Source organism: Trematomus bernacchii, unplaced genomic scaffold (assembly GCF_902827165.1).
Source record: "Trematomus bernacchii unplaced genomic scaffold, fTreBer1.1, whole genome shotgun sequence".
NCBI classification, from domain to species: domain Eukaryota; kingdom Metazoa; phylum Chordata; class Actinopteri; order Perciformes; family Nototheniidae; genus Trematomus; species Trematomus bernacchii.
In genome coordinates this window covers 15,602,691-15,619,530 of record NW_022987714.1, presented here as the reverse complement: position 1 = coordinate 15,619,530, position 16,840 = coordinate 15,602,691, and the positions used below count along the sequence as shown (strand labels likewise).

Here is a 16,840-nt window from a genome sequence, read left to right as displayed (position 1 = left end):
ACGCCCCCTCGCTCTTCACGCAGTGACGTTGGCACGCAGCAGGACCTCCGCCACTCCGTCCGCCGCAGCAGATTCTACATCAGCCGTTCCACTCCCGTGAACCCAGGACGGGAAGCGTCCGTCAAACACGACACAAACAGCGTCTTGTTAGATAAATAGTCTCGCTTATCTTCAGTTATGGAAGCGGCATCCTCCTCCTCCAGTCAGTGCAGGTAAGACCGATAAGGCTGTTGGTGGAGGGGAGAGAAATGGGTGTCAAGGCTACCCTGTAGCATAATAGTGATATTCAAGACTGTTGAATGCATAACACCCGTGTAACAGGACGCATCTGATGCTGCACTGTGCTATTTCTTAGTTGTTTAAAGAAGCTAAGGCTACTGTAGCTAACTTGAAAGCTTTATTCAGAGGATTAGCAGCCTATAGGGGCTTTCCTCCCAAGATGACATCTCTCACTATGACGTAGTCGTGTGTCGTGTGTATACATTTAAGAGAGTATCCTCAATAGGCTGGGTCCAAAATGGGAACAAAATGGGTACAACATGCATCTCCTTTTACTCTTTTGAGCTACTCTATCAATCCCTGATGTACTGTGCAGAGGACATCCTGGTCTTTCCAGTGATATGTCATTGGTTAAAATTGCATGCTGGGAAGTTCCTCTTTCTTTTCATCCAAAATGGCTGGCATACCAAAAACAAAATGTTATAGAAGCAGGAGAAGTCAAATGTTGTTGAATAATCAAAGGGTCCGTTGTTTCGAGTCCAGCCTCTAAAGTGTCCTTGGGTAAGATACCTAACCCATAATTGCTGTAACTAAGTCAAATAAAATATCAGCTTATGTAAAAAATCAAATAAATAAAGTTGAATTCCTCTCAGTACAATGCATTTATACTCCCACTTAACATGCCAGTCTTGTGCCACCAGTTCACAGAATGCCTCAGAGTTTAGCAACAGCCCAGGCTGCACCTCTTGGCACACACAACACTGCAAGTTTGTGCAGGCTGCTGGAGGTTGTCCAAGTCTCCCGTCTGCTGCCTGAATTCAAAGTTCTGACAGCACCATGGACAGCTCCTGGAGAACCAGAGAGCTCACTTCCTGCTCTGAGTTAGCTCTCTCTGCTGTTACATAACACATAAGGCTTGTTTGAGATGAGCTGCAGCTCGCCTCGAAAGTAGACGAGAATAGCCGATTGCAGCCGGGGGAGGTCTCAAAAAGCTTGCCTGAAGTCGGACAGCTCGGAGTCGGCTTGACTCGGTTTGCAAAGGCGGAAATTGCGCTGGGGGTTCTTCGTTGAAGTGGATGCAATAGAAATCCCACAATTATTATATCACTACAAATGAATGACTCAAGTGTCTGTTCATTTTAAAACAAATCAATACAAGGGGGGTTGAATCCTACATGTAAAAGACAGAACCACTTATTACTTTTCAAGGTTCAAGGTTCAAGGTTCTTTATTGTCAAACTAACATAGCTACAGAGTAATTATGTTGTTGAAAAACTTTTTTTTCAAAACTACTTCCGTCAGTGGTCTTGACCAGTTTGCATTTATAAAGAATGCACAAATGTGTATAATCGTTAATGTCAGATATGTACTAAGTAAATACATTTGTTCCCGCTCAAGATTAGATTCAACTTTATTGTTATTGCACAGATTACAGGTACTGAGACAACAAAATGCAGTTTAGCTTCTAACCAGGAGTGCAAAAAGCAGTAAAGTGAAAAGTAATGTACACAATCTACAGAATAAAATATAGAATGAATTGAATGATGAATAAACAGTGAGGGGTATGAATACACTAGATATACACAGTAGCCTATGAGCGTAGTGTGCATGAATATGCTAAGATATATAAAGTATGAAAACGGTAAGCAGTGCAAGTATAGTATAAAATAAATAGATATTAATTTCATGATGATAAACATTGTGGAACAATGATGAAAAATGTGAATGGAAGTGGCGACGTAAAACTGACACAAAACAACAACAAACTTTTGCCGAGCCAATGGAGAGTTTCATCACCAGCACGGGGTAAAAACCACCAATGAGCGCTCAACTCGATGTACCAGCGAGTCGTTTCCCATCAAGCATTTCGCTTCTGCAGCTCGTGGAGAGAAACTGCTCCGCCTCGCTCTCAAGGCTGCCGGCGTCTTTGTCCCGCGAGATTTCAACGTCTCATGTAGTCGAGCCTGCAGAGCAAGTCGGACAAAAGGCGCCCACACACCGGAGTACTTTTACCCGTACTTTTCCCGTTTAGTTCCGTTAGTGCCTGGAATTTTGCGTTCACACCAAAAAGAGAACTTAGTTCATGAGAACTTTTCCCCCCTTTTTAGTGCCTGCTAGAGAGGTACTTTCCTGGGGAGAAAAAAGTACCAATTTCTGATTGGCTGGGCGAATTGCAAACCATGCCCCGTAAAACTCTGAACGTTTTTTTGAAGCCGCCATTGTATTTGCTGGCATTAGCATTATTAGCATTAGCATTAGCCCCGCGCACCAAACGGAGAGAGAATAACTTATGGCAACACAAAAAAAAACATGGGAGCGGTGGAGTGATGAGGAGGTGTCGGCGTTCTGGCGATTTACTCGGAAGCTGCTGGGAGTCCCAGCAGCTTCTACTGAAGCCAGTCCCCAACTCCGGGACTTCCGGCCGGGGACTTCGGGTGGCAGTATACGCCGTGAAGTTGTTTGCGGCCTGCCAGTAAACCCAAAGCAGAAGCGGAGCTGGGGGGTGAATCCTGGCCACCCTATTGGCCACCCCAAACACCCTCACCACGGGGGCCCAAACAATTTTAGAACATTAAGAAAAAAATGTTTAAGTAACCTTTCGTCATTCATCAAGAATTAACATTAATAGAACGTTATATTGATAATGTACTCACTAAACTTACAATTCATTTAACTTATTTTCTTCCAAAAGTTAATTATCCAAAGCCTCTAGTTTGTACACCCCCTTCTATTTACATGTAATGGTTTGGTCCCGCCTCCGCCTCCAAACGGCACTTTCTAGCAGAGAGTGAGAACATGTAAGGAGCAGGGATGCTAGTACTTACGTGTGTACACATGTCTCAACGACTAACAAAGTCAGGCTTTCAAAAAGAAAAGAAAGGAGAGAAAGACAAGAGAGAGGGACTAAAGGGCGACAGTATGTCACCCAGTTTTTCAAAAGAAAAGGTGGGTGTGGTCCATGAGTGGTGGAAATTAGTCTGTTAGCTAAGCGTAGTCCATTTTAAATAATAATTGTTATGTTTTTTTTTTACTAAGCTGACATTAAGTACTGTTAATATCTATAAAGAAAATTAGCTCTTTTAGCTGACATTTAACAAATGCAGGTACATTTTTAGCAGCTATTCATACTAAATCAGTTGTCCCTCCCCCTGGTGCCAGGACCAACAGATGCATCTCTTGGCTCAGCAGCCCTATCCCCCCATAATGCTGAACCTGAACCAGCTTGTCTCCCAACTGAAGGAGGTGAGCAGCATTGTGTTGAATGACATGCCACTTAACATATCTGAAGGGAGACTGGAATACAACATATATATATATCAAAACAAAAAGCTAACATCTTATTTCAATTATACATTTCAAACACAGTATTTTTCCACATATTTAAGTTATATTTATTTGGATTCATACATTCATGTTGAGAATGTTCCATTCAAAAATGTTATTATTAAAAAGGCATTTACACCATAAAAGATGACTATTGAGATCTATTGTCAGGAATGTTAGTCTTATATCAAATAGTGAATTCCACTGCAGCAGAATGTTGCACGTCTGCACAGTGTTATATTTTCACAGCTTAGTGTCAGTAAATACTGTGCGGTTAGTATTGGACTACAAGATAGATGCAAGCCTGTACAGGTTATTTAAAGCATAAATGAGTCGGTTGGGTTCTGGAGGTGTGGTTACAGCAATTGTGCTTGGTTGGCGTGGCCTGGGCCTGGTGGTGGGGCCCAATGTGGTATCTTTTCATGGGGCCCAAAATCCCTGGCGTGTAAGGCCAGAGGGCAGGACCTATAAACACATTTACTACCCAATAGCATTGTGAGGCTGAACAAAAGGACCGTTTGACTATGAGAGAATGAGCTCATACTGTAGGGCTGCTGATCACCATAAGCTAAACAGTCTGTATATTGCACTACATTTGTATAATGTAAGCTTCGTTGTTTTTGCTGGTTCATTTATATCTTATTTTACCCTTTTAAATGATTTCTGATAATCCATAAGCAATAAAACTGCTTTTCCGTTTCCAGATGTCAGAGCTAAAGATAGGTTCGCTCTGATGCAAAACTGCATGCGCGAAGCCCCCACCTTTTCTTTTCACAATGAGTGTGTGTGGGGGACTCCCCCTTCGATTCTATTGGCTCTAACGGTCAGAAAGAGGTATCAACCATCAAAAGGGGGCAGAGATATGGAAAATCCACCCAAATGACCCCAGAAGTGGTTTGCTAAATCTCTCTAAAAAGGTCAAATGTCACTTGTTTTGCATCAATCTTGATACAGGGTACTTATTATATGTTGTACTTTGGATTCCTAAAGCTTTTAGTCTACCTTACCATCATCCAAGGGTAGTTTTCACTATAAGTAAAAAATCATTTTTGGACGGACACTATAATTTACAGTTTTTTACTATGTAAAATCTGAATTTTCTTTAAAATAAAAAACATCTATATTGATTCTGACTGTTCTACATCCAACTCACAGGTTTATCATTACTTTGAGAAAAAAGATTATTAATTTAACCCTTTTAGAAGGGAAGATATGGTCATTTGTTCTGGTAATGTCATTTTCGAGTCTGAGACCTGAAAAACAGGCTCAGGGCTTAACAGGTTAAATAAGCAAAATAAAGGAGGAAGACACAACTGTATTTTATAAATACACAAATGAATAAAGAGGTCTTCATTACTAAAATATAATGTATAAATGTACAATAGACTGAGGCTATGATTTATATCTGTCTGCTGTTAAATACTTTATAATCTATGCCTACTGGTTTCAAAGTCACATGACCTGCCTGATGTTTTGATGTAAAGAAGATAAAATTAACATTTGGCCTTTGTTAGTTTTAACTAATAAACTAATACATATCAGCCTAGCTTCTCTACTATTTCCATGTTCTTCAAATCATTTTTAAATTGTCTTGACATAATATGACTGAAGGTTTTTAAAATTCTATGAAAACAGTTTCACTCATATTCAACCCACAAATCAAAACCTTAAAAAAGTTGAAAAACATGTCAAGCATTGGTTCAAAGTTGCCTTAACTTATTTGACATGATTTTCATATTCGTTTTTATCTATGGTTGTGCACAAATAGCTTCAGAAATGTGCAGTGACGGCTATGATATGCACAGTTCAGTGATGCTGATATAAAACATGACAGCAAAATCACAGAGACATGACATTCAGTTTGATAAGAGCTTTTTTTATGGCTATAGGCCTATAGTCAACTCTGCTCCACATTTTGGTTTCTTGGGTTTATGAATCACTGATTACAAAAGTATAGTTCAGTTACTCTGACCTAAATGGATCTCATGCATTAAAAATAACCTTTAAACGGGCACAAACAGTGAATCTGATTATGAATAAAAAAACAGAAGAAGAAAAAACAAAAACAAGTGGAAAAAACAAAAACAAGTGAAAAAAACAAAAACAATGCACTCCCTTGGTTCAATACGGACATATTGAACTTGATGAAGGAAAGAGATTTGCACTGAAAAGAGCACTGAAAACTAAACTAACTACTGACAGGCATAGGTTTACTTCATTACGTAACAAAGTAACTCAAACAATCAGAAAGGCCAAAGCCAACTTCTTCATAACAATAATTAATGAGGCAAAAGGTAACACTAAAATAATTTGGGAACAGATTAAAACCTTACTGGGAATCAAGCACAGGCCAAAAAAGCAGCTAGAACTAAAAGAGAATGGTAACCTAGTGCAAGACCCAGAACAACTTGCCATAGCTTTTAATACATATTTTATCAACTCTGTAGATGAGATTGCACAGAACTTTCCCTTGAGAGCAGAACATATTATCAAAGTCGACGAAAGTAAGATGTCCTTTTGCATTCAACCCATATCAGAATTAAAAACCAAAGCAATTATTAATTCTCTTAAAACGTCGACAGCTAAGGACACATACGCTATGGATTCTACAATGCTTTAGGCCCCGGCTCCACGAGGACGAAAACGGGTTGAATCCGCATATTTCTCATGCGTATAGCCCTCTAAGCTCGACGACGCCGTAAGGGAAACGTAGAAACAGACCCCGCAAACGACAACGGGTCCAAAGGTGGATAGATCTGGGAACGGAGCGCTCTGGGGGGTCCAACGGGGCCGTGGAGTCGCCTATACGGTCATTCGTTTTCATAGCCCCGCCTCTCCCCCGCAGGGTTGCTATCGTGCTCCAGTCGCTACTGACCATGCTACAGTTCTTTGTGCAACATCTACAGGAGCTCCTCCTTGAATTCAGATTATTTATCTTTATCTCGATATGGACATAAACGCGAGTGAAGTCTAATCTGACAGGACGGAGACACGCAGCTCCTGCCGCTGTGATGCAGCGGGAGCAAAACACACACTTCAAGTCAGATCATCACCCTTAGCTATTTTAATTACCTCTCAAACTACCTAAACTAGTTATAAATATGTTCATTTTTACTGTCGGGTCACTCATTACAGGATCAGCTGCTGCATGAGACAGACACTGACGCTGTCAGAAGAGAGGAAAAAGAGACAGGCTCAGTGTATTTGATGATTATATATCATTATATCGTCATTATTCATTTGTTTTAAAGCTCAATAAATAACAATGAAGACCTTTGACCGGCACTTTTATAATTTTGTCCGGAAGATTTAAACTTTAACACACGCTGACCGGCGAAAAACTCTGCCCTGTTCTGTCGGCCCCCACCGCGGAGAATACACAGAAGTGCAGCCATGACAACCATTCTTCTTCGCTGCTTTTGTGGAGGAAGTTGCTGCTTTTGTGGAGGAAGTTACAGCGCCACGTACAGGTTCGGCATATGTACTGCAGCTTTCCCAACGTTTGGATGTAAACGGAGCCGTCTCGTGGAGCTTGACACAATCCGGTGTATATTGCGTGGGGACGGAAGGTTTTTTGCGGTTGCATTTGCGTTACTCCGATGCGTTTTGCCGTATTTGTCCTCGTGGAGCCGGGGCCTAAATCACTGCAAGATTACCTAGTCTGCCCTCTTACCCAATTCATCTGTATCACATGGGACATTCCCAAGTGCATGGAAGACTGCAATTGTAACCCCCATTTTCAAGTCAGGTGACCATCTGAACATCAACAACTACCGCCCAATTAGCATCTTACCTGTAGTATCCAAGGTGACTGAGAAGTGGGTGTCAGAACAGCTTGTCTCCTTCTTAAACAACAATCCATTTCAACTTCATCCCATGCAGTTTGGCTTCAGGGCAAATTATTCAACCGAAACCGCCAACTGCTTTTTTATAGAAAAGGTCAAAACAATGGTTGCCAAAGGAGGTGTTGTTGGTGCAGTATTTCTGGATCTACGCAAAGCTTTTGATACAGTCCTTCAGACAGATATAAGGTCCTTCTGTCCAAACTGTCGGCTTTTAACTGCTCTCCATTAACACTCAGTTGGATTGAATCATACCTCACTGGTAGGCGTCAGCATGTTACCGTCAATAATCGACTCTCTCCAGCTCTAGACTTAAGCACCGGAGTACCACAAGGTTCAATACTTGGTCCACTTCTTTTTACCCTATATATTAATGACCTGCCATCTGTCTGTCCTGATGTGGAAACACAGCTATATGCAGATGACACTGTGATATATGTGCATGCCAATACAAAGCAAAAGGCTGCTGATAAACTGACCTCAGTTTTAGTGCTGATCACTAGCTGGCTACACCGTTCCTGTCTTCAGCTTAAGGTTAACAAAACAGTAGGAATGTTTTTCACAAAAAGAAAATGCAACATTGTGTCAAATATAAGCATCTCAGGTGAACATATTAATATTGTGCCTCAGGTTAAGTACCTTGGAATCATTATTGACTCTAATTTAACATTCAAAACACAAGTAAAAAAAGTGACCCAAAGAGTAAAGTTTAGCCTAGCAAATTTTAAATACATAAGAAACACAATGACATTGAATTCTGCCAAGTTATACATGAATGCCATGATCATGTCACATCTAACATACTGTCTCACAAGCTGGGGGCAAACTAACAGCCACAAGCAACCCTGTACAAACAAACCCTCAAAATACTGGACCAGAAACCTAACCGCTCCCATCACTGTACCCTCAACAAGCATAACATCCTGAGTTGGGAAGATTTAATAAAGTATAGGAACATCGTTCTGGTGTACAAAATCCTGCATAATACAGCCCCTCCACCTCTTAACTCATTGGTTACTCAACGTAACAACACCAGACTGACCACTAGAAGCTCCACACGTGGCGACCTATCAGTCCCATTCAGGAAGAGTACTTTTGGTCAGTCATCATTCTCGGTCAGAGCAATACAAAACTGGAACTCTCTACCCTCTCAAATCAAAGACATTACATACACATACCACCTTCACAGCTCACTTAAAAACATGGTTCACTGAGAACTACACCTGCACACACTAGTCTGTGTTGAGTATGGCGTGAGTGTTACATGTTGTGTTACATGTTGTGATCATGGATGCTGCCCCTCATTTCTGTTATGTGATTGTGATGTGCTATATGTGACATGTACTGTATGTAGTAACGCGTGTTGTTTATTGTTCTCTTTTATCCTCTCTTATCCTTTCGCCTGTATCTACTTGTCTTTCATCCTTTTTATTTTATTTTATATTTTTTTATAACTAATGCTGTTGATATATTGTGATTTTAAGGGTGTCTATTACCATCTGGCCGGGGACAACAGCTGGAAATTAGCCATGTCGGCTAAAGCTGCTCCATTTACTGTTTTTGTGACAGTTCATCGATGGGGACTGTTCACGACACTATAAACAAATAAACTAAACTAAACTAAACACAGGCATGTCTGCAAGCTGTGTGTGTTAATGCTGCCAGTCCCACCTGCACAATCATGTTAAGTACAACTCTGCAACTAACAGGCTGGTAATGGCAGCCAAGGCAACACTTGTGTCACATATGTCTGTGCTTTAGAATATATTGATCACCCCTCCGTGATGGGGGGTATCATAGGATACAGATGACCCCCGACCAAGGCAAATAGTTGAATCAGCAGTAAGAGAGCTAGTTAACGTTAGCTGTTAGCTATTAGTTGTTAGCTGTTAGCTGTTAGCTGTTAGCAGCCAGTGGGCATTAAACAGAGGTGCCATTGATTAAATGATGCTGAGTCGAAACTTTATTCAGTATATATTTTTGAAGGTACGTTATACCGTTATCATGATGTATTCAAATCTTTGATACTTTCAACTTGATTCAATACCGCTGTGAAGTTATTTTCATAGGAATATCAAATAGATATCCGGGCCAGGCCATGTCATTCAGCTGGTGTTTGGGAGGCTATTAGCTGTTGGCTTTTAGCTTTTAGCTGCAACTTTTTACTGTTAGCTTTTAGCTTTTTGGTGTTACCTGTTAGCTTTTAACTTTTTGCTGTTACCTGTTAACTTTTTGCTTTTAACTTTGTGCTGTTTACACTGTCTTTGGGACTACCAGGGACCAGACTACAGTAATGAACGATTTTGCTTCTCCTTTTGGAGTTGGAATTCAATTAAAAGAAATACTTGGGGAAATGTGGGAAGATTGAACCCTCAAGGCTAGTCTGATGTAGCTGTCATCTTAGATGGCAGTTTTAAAATGGGCTCAAAGTCATCAGGTTCTCCTGCTGCAGATTGGTCTGGTAAAGGCTGCAGCCTGAAGTGTCATTGTGTTTTAATAACAAAGCTTGAGGCATTGAAGGAACATTAAGGTTATAGCTCTACAACCAGATTTATAACTAGAATTACAGACTGTTTTCAGACCATAATGTGTTACCTCAAGGCATTTCGAAAGGTAATCTGCATCCCTGCATAATTATTTGGCTGATACATATAAAATGGCAAAGTAAAAACCCATAAGTGTGTGTTGCACAATGTGGTATTTATTCTTATCTTTAGTTAATGCTCCTTTCCATGTGCTTGTACCCTCGCATTTCACAGTGCACCCCATCTAGCAGATCTTTTAACAATTATTTAACATAGTTGTTAAAGATTATTATACCATGACAATGAAAAATAGATCGGCCTGAGTTTCAGAGAGTTTATTTCTCAAAAAGATAGAAAACCTTGTTATGCATGCATTCATTACTTCCCCATGCTGCTTTGTACACACAAAGACATGTAATCAACACTTGCTGTATGTTTCCCTTAAATTAACTGTAATTTCATTATGTTATAAAATGACAAATTCTAAATATGAGACTGATAGTATTTGTGGTTTTATTTTCCCGGTGATAATGATGACGACGGTCATGAAAATATTTATCATAGTGATTTAAGTGACTGACCTATCTTTGTCACAGCTGTGTTAAGTTACATTTGTCAATATTCTTTCCAGCACTTACAGTTATGAAGAGTATAAGGAGACAGCAGACTGGCTGCTGGCCCACACAGAGCAGCGTCCTAAAGTAGCTATCATCTGTGGGTCAGGCCTGGGGGGCCTGGGAGAGCTGCTGGGTGACAGGAATGTGTTCCAATATAAAGATATTCCACATTTTCCCACCAGCACTGGTAAGTTGAAAAACTGCTTTTTCTATAGAACATATTACTAGTGTTGAGAAATAGAACATAAGCATGCTAGCATCTGCTCATACTGTATGTTGTTTGCAGTGCCAGGCCATACTAGTCAGCTGGTGTTTGGGAAGCTGCAGGGCCGTGAGTGTGTCTGCATGCAGGGGAGATTCCATTTCTACGAGGGCTACAACATACACACGGTAAGCTACAGCCACTGCTGCAACTGCTTGTGGTACTTTTTATTCGTAAGGCTAGGCAACACAGTCTCACGGCATTTCGTGTTATAGTCACGAAATTAATCTATTGATTCGTGTTCACCAACACGATTTCGCCATTTTTTTCGTGTCACACAGAACGATTTTAAAAGCAATGTAAATAATAACAAATTAGAAGGAAAAAGACATTTAAAAAAATACAGATTTAAGTATTCTGACACAGAACGATTTTAGAAGCAATGTATTTATATTGGTAGTATGTTTCGTGCCTGCACCAAATAATAACAAATTAGAAGGAAAAAAAGATGACATAAAATACAGATTTCAGTATTCTGAGGCTCTGAGCCCCATTTCTTTTCCTCACTGACGGCAAAAAAACTCAGACATTATACAATTTAAAATAAAAGGGATAGGGTTAGGCTTAGGGTAAGATATTGAGTAAGAAAATGTTTTTATGAACCACACAGCTTCTGGTCTTCCAAGACCTGACCGGACAAAAAGACGTGTTGCAGGCACGAAACATACTACCAATAGAAATACATTGCATTTAAAATCGTTCTGTGTGACACGAAAAAAATGTGAAAATCGTGTTGGTGAACACGAATCAATAGATTAAATTAATTTCGTGACTAATAACACGAGATGCCGTGAGACTGGGTTGGGCTAGGACAGTGTTTTTGCTAGAGATGAGCTGTAAATGAGGTAAAAAGTCCAATGATGTACTATTAGATGTGCTATTCTATCCTTTTTTAGCTAAAAACTGCTAACATATTAATCTTCCAGGTTCACCATCTTGGTTTAGCCTGTAGCATGCTAATACTTGCTAGTTAGCCGTAAACAAGGAGTACAGCTAAATAGAATAGAATAGGGAGGGATGAAACCCTCTTTAATGGTCACACATGCAGAGCACACAGCACACACAGTGAAATTTGGCCTCTGCTTTTAACCCATCCTAGTACAAGGAGTCTAGTACTAGGAGCAGTGGGCAGCTATTGTACAGCGCCCGGGGAGCAATGGGAGTGGGGGGGAAGGGGGGTGTCCGGTGCCTTGCTCAAGGGCACCACGGCAGGGCAGGAGGTGAACTGGGACCTCTCCAAGTAGAAGTCCACACTCCATATTTAGGTCTGGTCGGGGACTTGAACCAGCGACCCTACGGCTCCCAGTCCAAGCCCCTACTGACTGAGCCACTGCCGGACCTGATGACCTAAAGCTGATGAGATTAGTTTTAGTGCTGAAAAATGCCCAGTTTCTTCAAGTCCAAGGTTATGTCTCTCAGTATGTCTCAGGTAAAAACCCACATATAAACCTTAAATAATAAAAAACTGAGAAAAACATGAAATTATTTATTAATTACACAATTAATTGATTATCAAAAAAGTGGTCTTAACCAAAGTTGGGAATCCACTGGTTGGTCAGATGGTTGGACCGCTATTAATAATGTTCAAGATATATAAAGGCTCAATGGGTCAAAACAGAGCATTGTCATTATTGCCCTAGAAACTACACAAGCTGACTTCAGTGACACCGAAACCACCAATGCAACCAACGCTAGGTAGCTAGTTAGCATTCAAAATTGAATTTCACATTAAATCATTTATTTAAACTCCCAGACAACAGCATTACCCACAATGTTATGCACCTGCTGACCAGTGATAGCACACATCTCAGAAAGATACAGGAGGCTGGACTGTTTATAGCAGGTGCTAGAAAATGTTGACGCAACAAACAACAACAGATTAGAAAAACGAGATTCAACAATACCCGGACTAGTATGCTACCGTTACATACATTTGAATGATGTTACCAATTTGTTTTTGCATTATACAACAGCATTAACACAAACAAATATAAAAGTTTAGAATAAATAAAGGAAATGCATACTAAACGTTTTTGAAACCATGCGCAAACAACTGAGAGTATCTTTGGATGTATTGCTGCCATAACCTTTAAGATGCCAATGCAGAGCCAGCAACTGTTACTGTTCAACCATACACACATCCTGCTCATATAGATCCCGCTCATATAGATCCTGCTAGCAGTAGCCCGAGGCAAACAGCACTTCATAGAACTTAGTTACAGCTCTTCAGACAAGTTGTTGATTCTGACACCAATGCTTGTTTTGAGAAATGTTAGATGTTAAGTATAATGTTAACTCTTTCTTTGAGCCTCCCTCTGCTCATCCTCACAGATTTCTAAACTTAGTTAGCATCGGGTAGTGCTACAGTACATGCTTATGTTTTCAGAAGAATTTTTCTTTTTGTTCACTATAAAACCGTAGCCTTATACTACAGACTGATATTTTGAGTTGCTCGACAATGTATCCTAGCAGTACCCAGCATATGAAATGTTTAGGGGAACATATGCACAATAGCATAGGGGCCAATAGTTTAGAGAAGGATTAGCCATTTTTTTTGCCTTCATTAACCGTCACAAGAATCTGAGACGGAAATGAAAACCTTGCTGATGCAAATGATATACTATACAGAATAACTGCACAAAAGATGGCAGTTTAAACTCTGACTGCAGTATGTCAATAACTTGGAGAAAAACAATCTTTAAACCATGCAAGTACAAACACTAACTCTGTTATGCTTGTCACAGAAAGAGGCTCTTCACAAGACACACCATTCAAATGTCCTCATTCATTATTCATTGTGCCACAAATGTACAGTTCCAATTTGAAGTTAGTTATAGTTTTATACTTACTGTATATCAAACTGCAAGTGAGATTTTTCAAATTGGACTTCCTTTTGTATCATTTTACATACCCTTTCAAATAAAACTGCTCGTACAAACATTTAAGCTTTTATCTATAGCACAATCATGATTTTGTCATCTTATAATACCATTTTGTTTAAACCTGGTCTATAGCAAACTCATTTTGCTCACTGTTATTATAAAAATGTACTTTGTGCGCTGTATGATCAGCTGCAGAATCATGATGACAATATGAAAACCACATAGTGTGTCATAGTGTTGATATGGGATCAGCCTTTGTCCTGTGGAGACACTGTATGCTGGCTTTATTTATTTTATCACCGGCCGTGATGTGCCATCTCCACATAAAATGATCCATATAACCCAACTGAATCATAAAGCCAGTTTCATACAAAGAGAAATGAGTAACAGAAACAGATGCAGTATGACCTTCCCGTTTCCAGCTGGGACTTTAGACAGCTTTATAAAGTATGAAATGCCTCTTGCCATGAAATCACCATAAAATGAGTTGAACTGAAAAAGATTTGATTCAGCCAAAGCCAATAGTGGTACATTTTACCAGACAATTATGCTTTCATGGCAAATTGAACAAATCTATAAATCAGATGAAATGAGAGTCAGTTATCATAACAAACACTAGCAGTGTGGATACAAATGTAGCCCATGTTTTTAATTTATCCTCATTGAGTATAAAAAAATGACAAACCCATCAGCATCAGCTGTACTTTGTGGTTAGTGCTAATTAGCATGTGTTAGCTAGCTAAAATACTCAAATAAAATGGTTAGCCTGGTAAAAGTGACACCAACATTCTTAACACAAGCTTCTAAATGCTGAACATGTACTTGCTAGCATTTTCATTTTAGGCATGTTAGCATGTTGCCGTTAGCATTAGCTAACCAAGCCTGAGTCTGACCCAATCCTTCACTGAGCCACTAGCATGACTCTTAATATTGTTCTCTGCTGTTTCTGTGTGACTTTTCTTTCTCCCTCCTTGTCAGGTGACATAAATAATAATTGACAGAAAACTAGCTTAGCAAATGTGTATAGCCATCCAGGAGGTTTTTAGCAAATGATTTAATAATGTCAACTCTATATTAACAGCTGCCTGTAACTGTATTGTAACTAGTTGACAGGTCTGCTATTACATATTTGCTTAAACTTCCTCCACAACAAAGCCACAAGTCAACTTACAAAACAGTCTACTGTTTAAATATGCAATGTTCTGAAATGACAGCATGACAGCACTGACCTTATCAATAAACATTTCTGCACTAACTAGTAGAACACTTTCACAGGCAATTCAAGCTGTAGAGGAATGGGAAATAGAAAAAGCAATTTCTAAATGTGACTGCAATGCCCTATAAAGGTTAGTACAAAAAGGTATTCAGTTCAACCAAGACCTCAAGTAATAAAAACTCAGAGCCTACAGATATTAGTGTCTGCAGCTTTTAAAATATTGGCTTCTCATGTGATTAGTTTTTACACTTTTTTGTTTCTGGGTGACCCCAATCTTATAAAACCCATTTGTTATAATTTGGTACATCAGAGCAATAAAAGAAGAACAGTATCTGTCTCTGAAGCATATGTTTTTCACTCCAGGTGACGTACCCAGTGCGAGTCTTCTACCTGCTGGGCGTGGAAACTCTGATTGTGACAAACGCAGCGGGGGGGCTCAATGGTTGCTATGAAGTTGGAGACATCATGCTCATTAAGGATCACATCAACATGCCGGGCCTCGCAGGGCAGAATCCGCTCTGTGGGCACAATGATGATAGGTACAGCAGCACAAACACAAAATGAAACAACATTTTTTGAGTGATATTTATACATTGCAATGTCTGTCCAGGTTTGGAGTGCGTTTCCCTTGCATGTCTGATGCCTACGACCGCGAGCTGGGCGCTCTGGTCAAGCAGACAGCAAAGGAGCAGGGCTGCGACAGCTTCCTGCAGGAGGGAGTTTACTGCATGCTGGCTGGACCGACATACGAGACTGTTGCAGAGTGCAGAGCCCTGCAGATGCTGGGGGCTGATGCTGTGGGTGAGTACAGCTCTCTGCTCACTTAAGGAATACTGATGCGTTGTGGGACCTCCTTTTAACAGTGCATCTACAACAGCTTACTAGGGATATTCAAATCAATATGAATTCATTAATCTGATAAGAACAGATAATGTGAACCAAACAGATACAAACAGCATTGACATTTTGTAGAAGTATTCCCCGTAAGCAGGCAGCATGCCTTAATTTCCCTAAATATAAACAAAAAGGCTATAGTTATAAATATTATTCCTATTATGAGTATGATATTGTAATATACAATACTACACTATGCAGTACTATACTATAAATTACTAAACTGTACGGTGCTATACTATACAATGCTGTACTATGCGTTACTAAACTATAACATTCTATACGTTACTATACTATTTTATGCCATATTATACTATACTATACAGTACTAAACTATACTCTGGATACTATATTATACAGTACTATACTTTACAGTTCTATACTATATTATAGAGTACTAAACCATACTATAGATACGGTACTATATATACTGTTCTTAAACATTCAATATGCTAATACACTAGATGATATACTCTACTTTACTTTACTATACTATGCTATGCTGTTATAGTACACTGTACTTTACATTACGTTATGGTAATACACTAGATGATATACTATACTTTACCATACTATACTATACTGTTATTCTTTGTTATGCTATGCTATGCTATGCAACGCTATGCTATGCTATGCTATACTATACTATGATGTGAGTGTACCTCTAACAGAGCTCTCCTCTCTGCAGGTATGAGCACGGTGCCAGAGGTACTGGTGGCGCGTCACTGTGGCTTGCGCGTCTTGGGTCTGTCCCTCATCACCAATAAGGTGGTGACAGAATATGACAGCACAGAGAGGGCTAACCATGAGGAGGTGCTGAAGACCACCGAGCGCAGATCCCAGGACCTCCAGAGGCTCGTCAGCCACCTCATCACCAATATCTAGTCCCTTCAGCCTCTAGTACCTTTAAAGGGGACCTATCATGCAAAATGCACTTTTGTACGTCTTTTATACATGAATATGTGTCCCCGGTGTTCCAGGGAACTCACCAAGTGTCAGAAAACACAACCCTCTCTATTTTCCTCCATACCCAAATCTCTAAAAAAGGGGCTGCAACGG

The 16,840-nt window shown here is 39.9% G+C and overlaps 1 protein-coding gene across 1 annotated transcript; it reads left to right on the top strand.

The window, feature by feature from the left end:
- The first annotated feature begins 20 nt into the window (after window positions 1-20).
- pnp6 (purine nucleoside phosphorylase 6) lies at window positions 21-16,839 on the top strand. Its single transcript, XM_034142002.1, has 6 exons — window positions 21-212; window positions 10,542-10,714; window positions 10,814-10,917; window positions 15,251-15,426; window positions 15,498-15,688; window positions 16,470-16,839. Exons 1-6 carry the CDS (start codon window positions 178-180, stop codon window positions 16,664-16,666), a joined length of 876 nt encoding a protein of 291 aa, XP_033997893.1. The 5' UTR covers window positions 21-177; the 3' UTR covers window positions 16,667-16,839.
- The last annotated feature ends 1 nt before the right edge of the window (window position 16,840 follows it).

What these genes read in the sequence shown, in the direction of transcription:
- pnp6 (XM_034142002.1), top strand. Translation starts at nt 178, where the DNA reads ATGGAAGCGGCATCCTCCTCCTCCAGTCAGTGCAG. An exon ending in TCCTCCTCCAGTCAGTGCAG is followed by an intron (nt 213 to 10,541) that starts GTAAGACCGATA and finishes TATTCTTTCCAG; the next exon opens with CACTTACAGTTATGAAGAGT. An exon ending in TGTGGGCACAATGATGATAG is followed by an intron (nt 15,427 to 15,497) that starts GTACAGCAGCAC and finishes ATGTCTGTCCAG; the next exon opens with GTTTGGAGTGCGTTTCCCTT.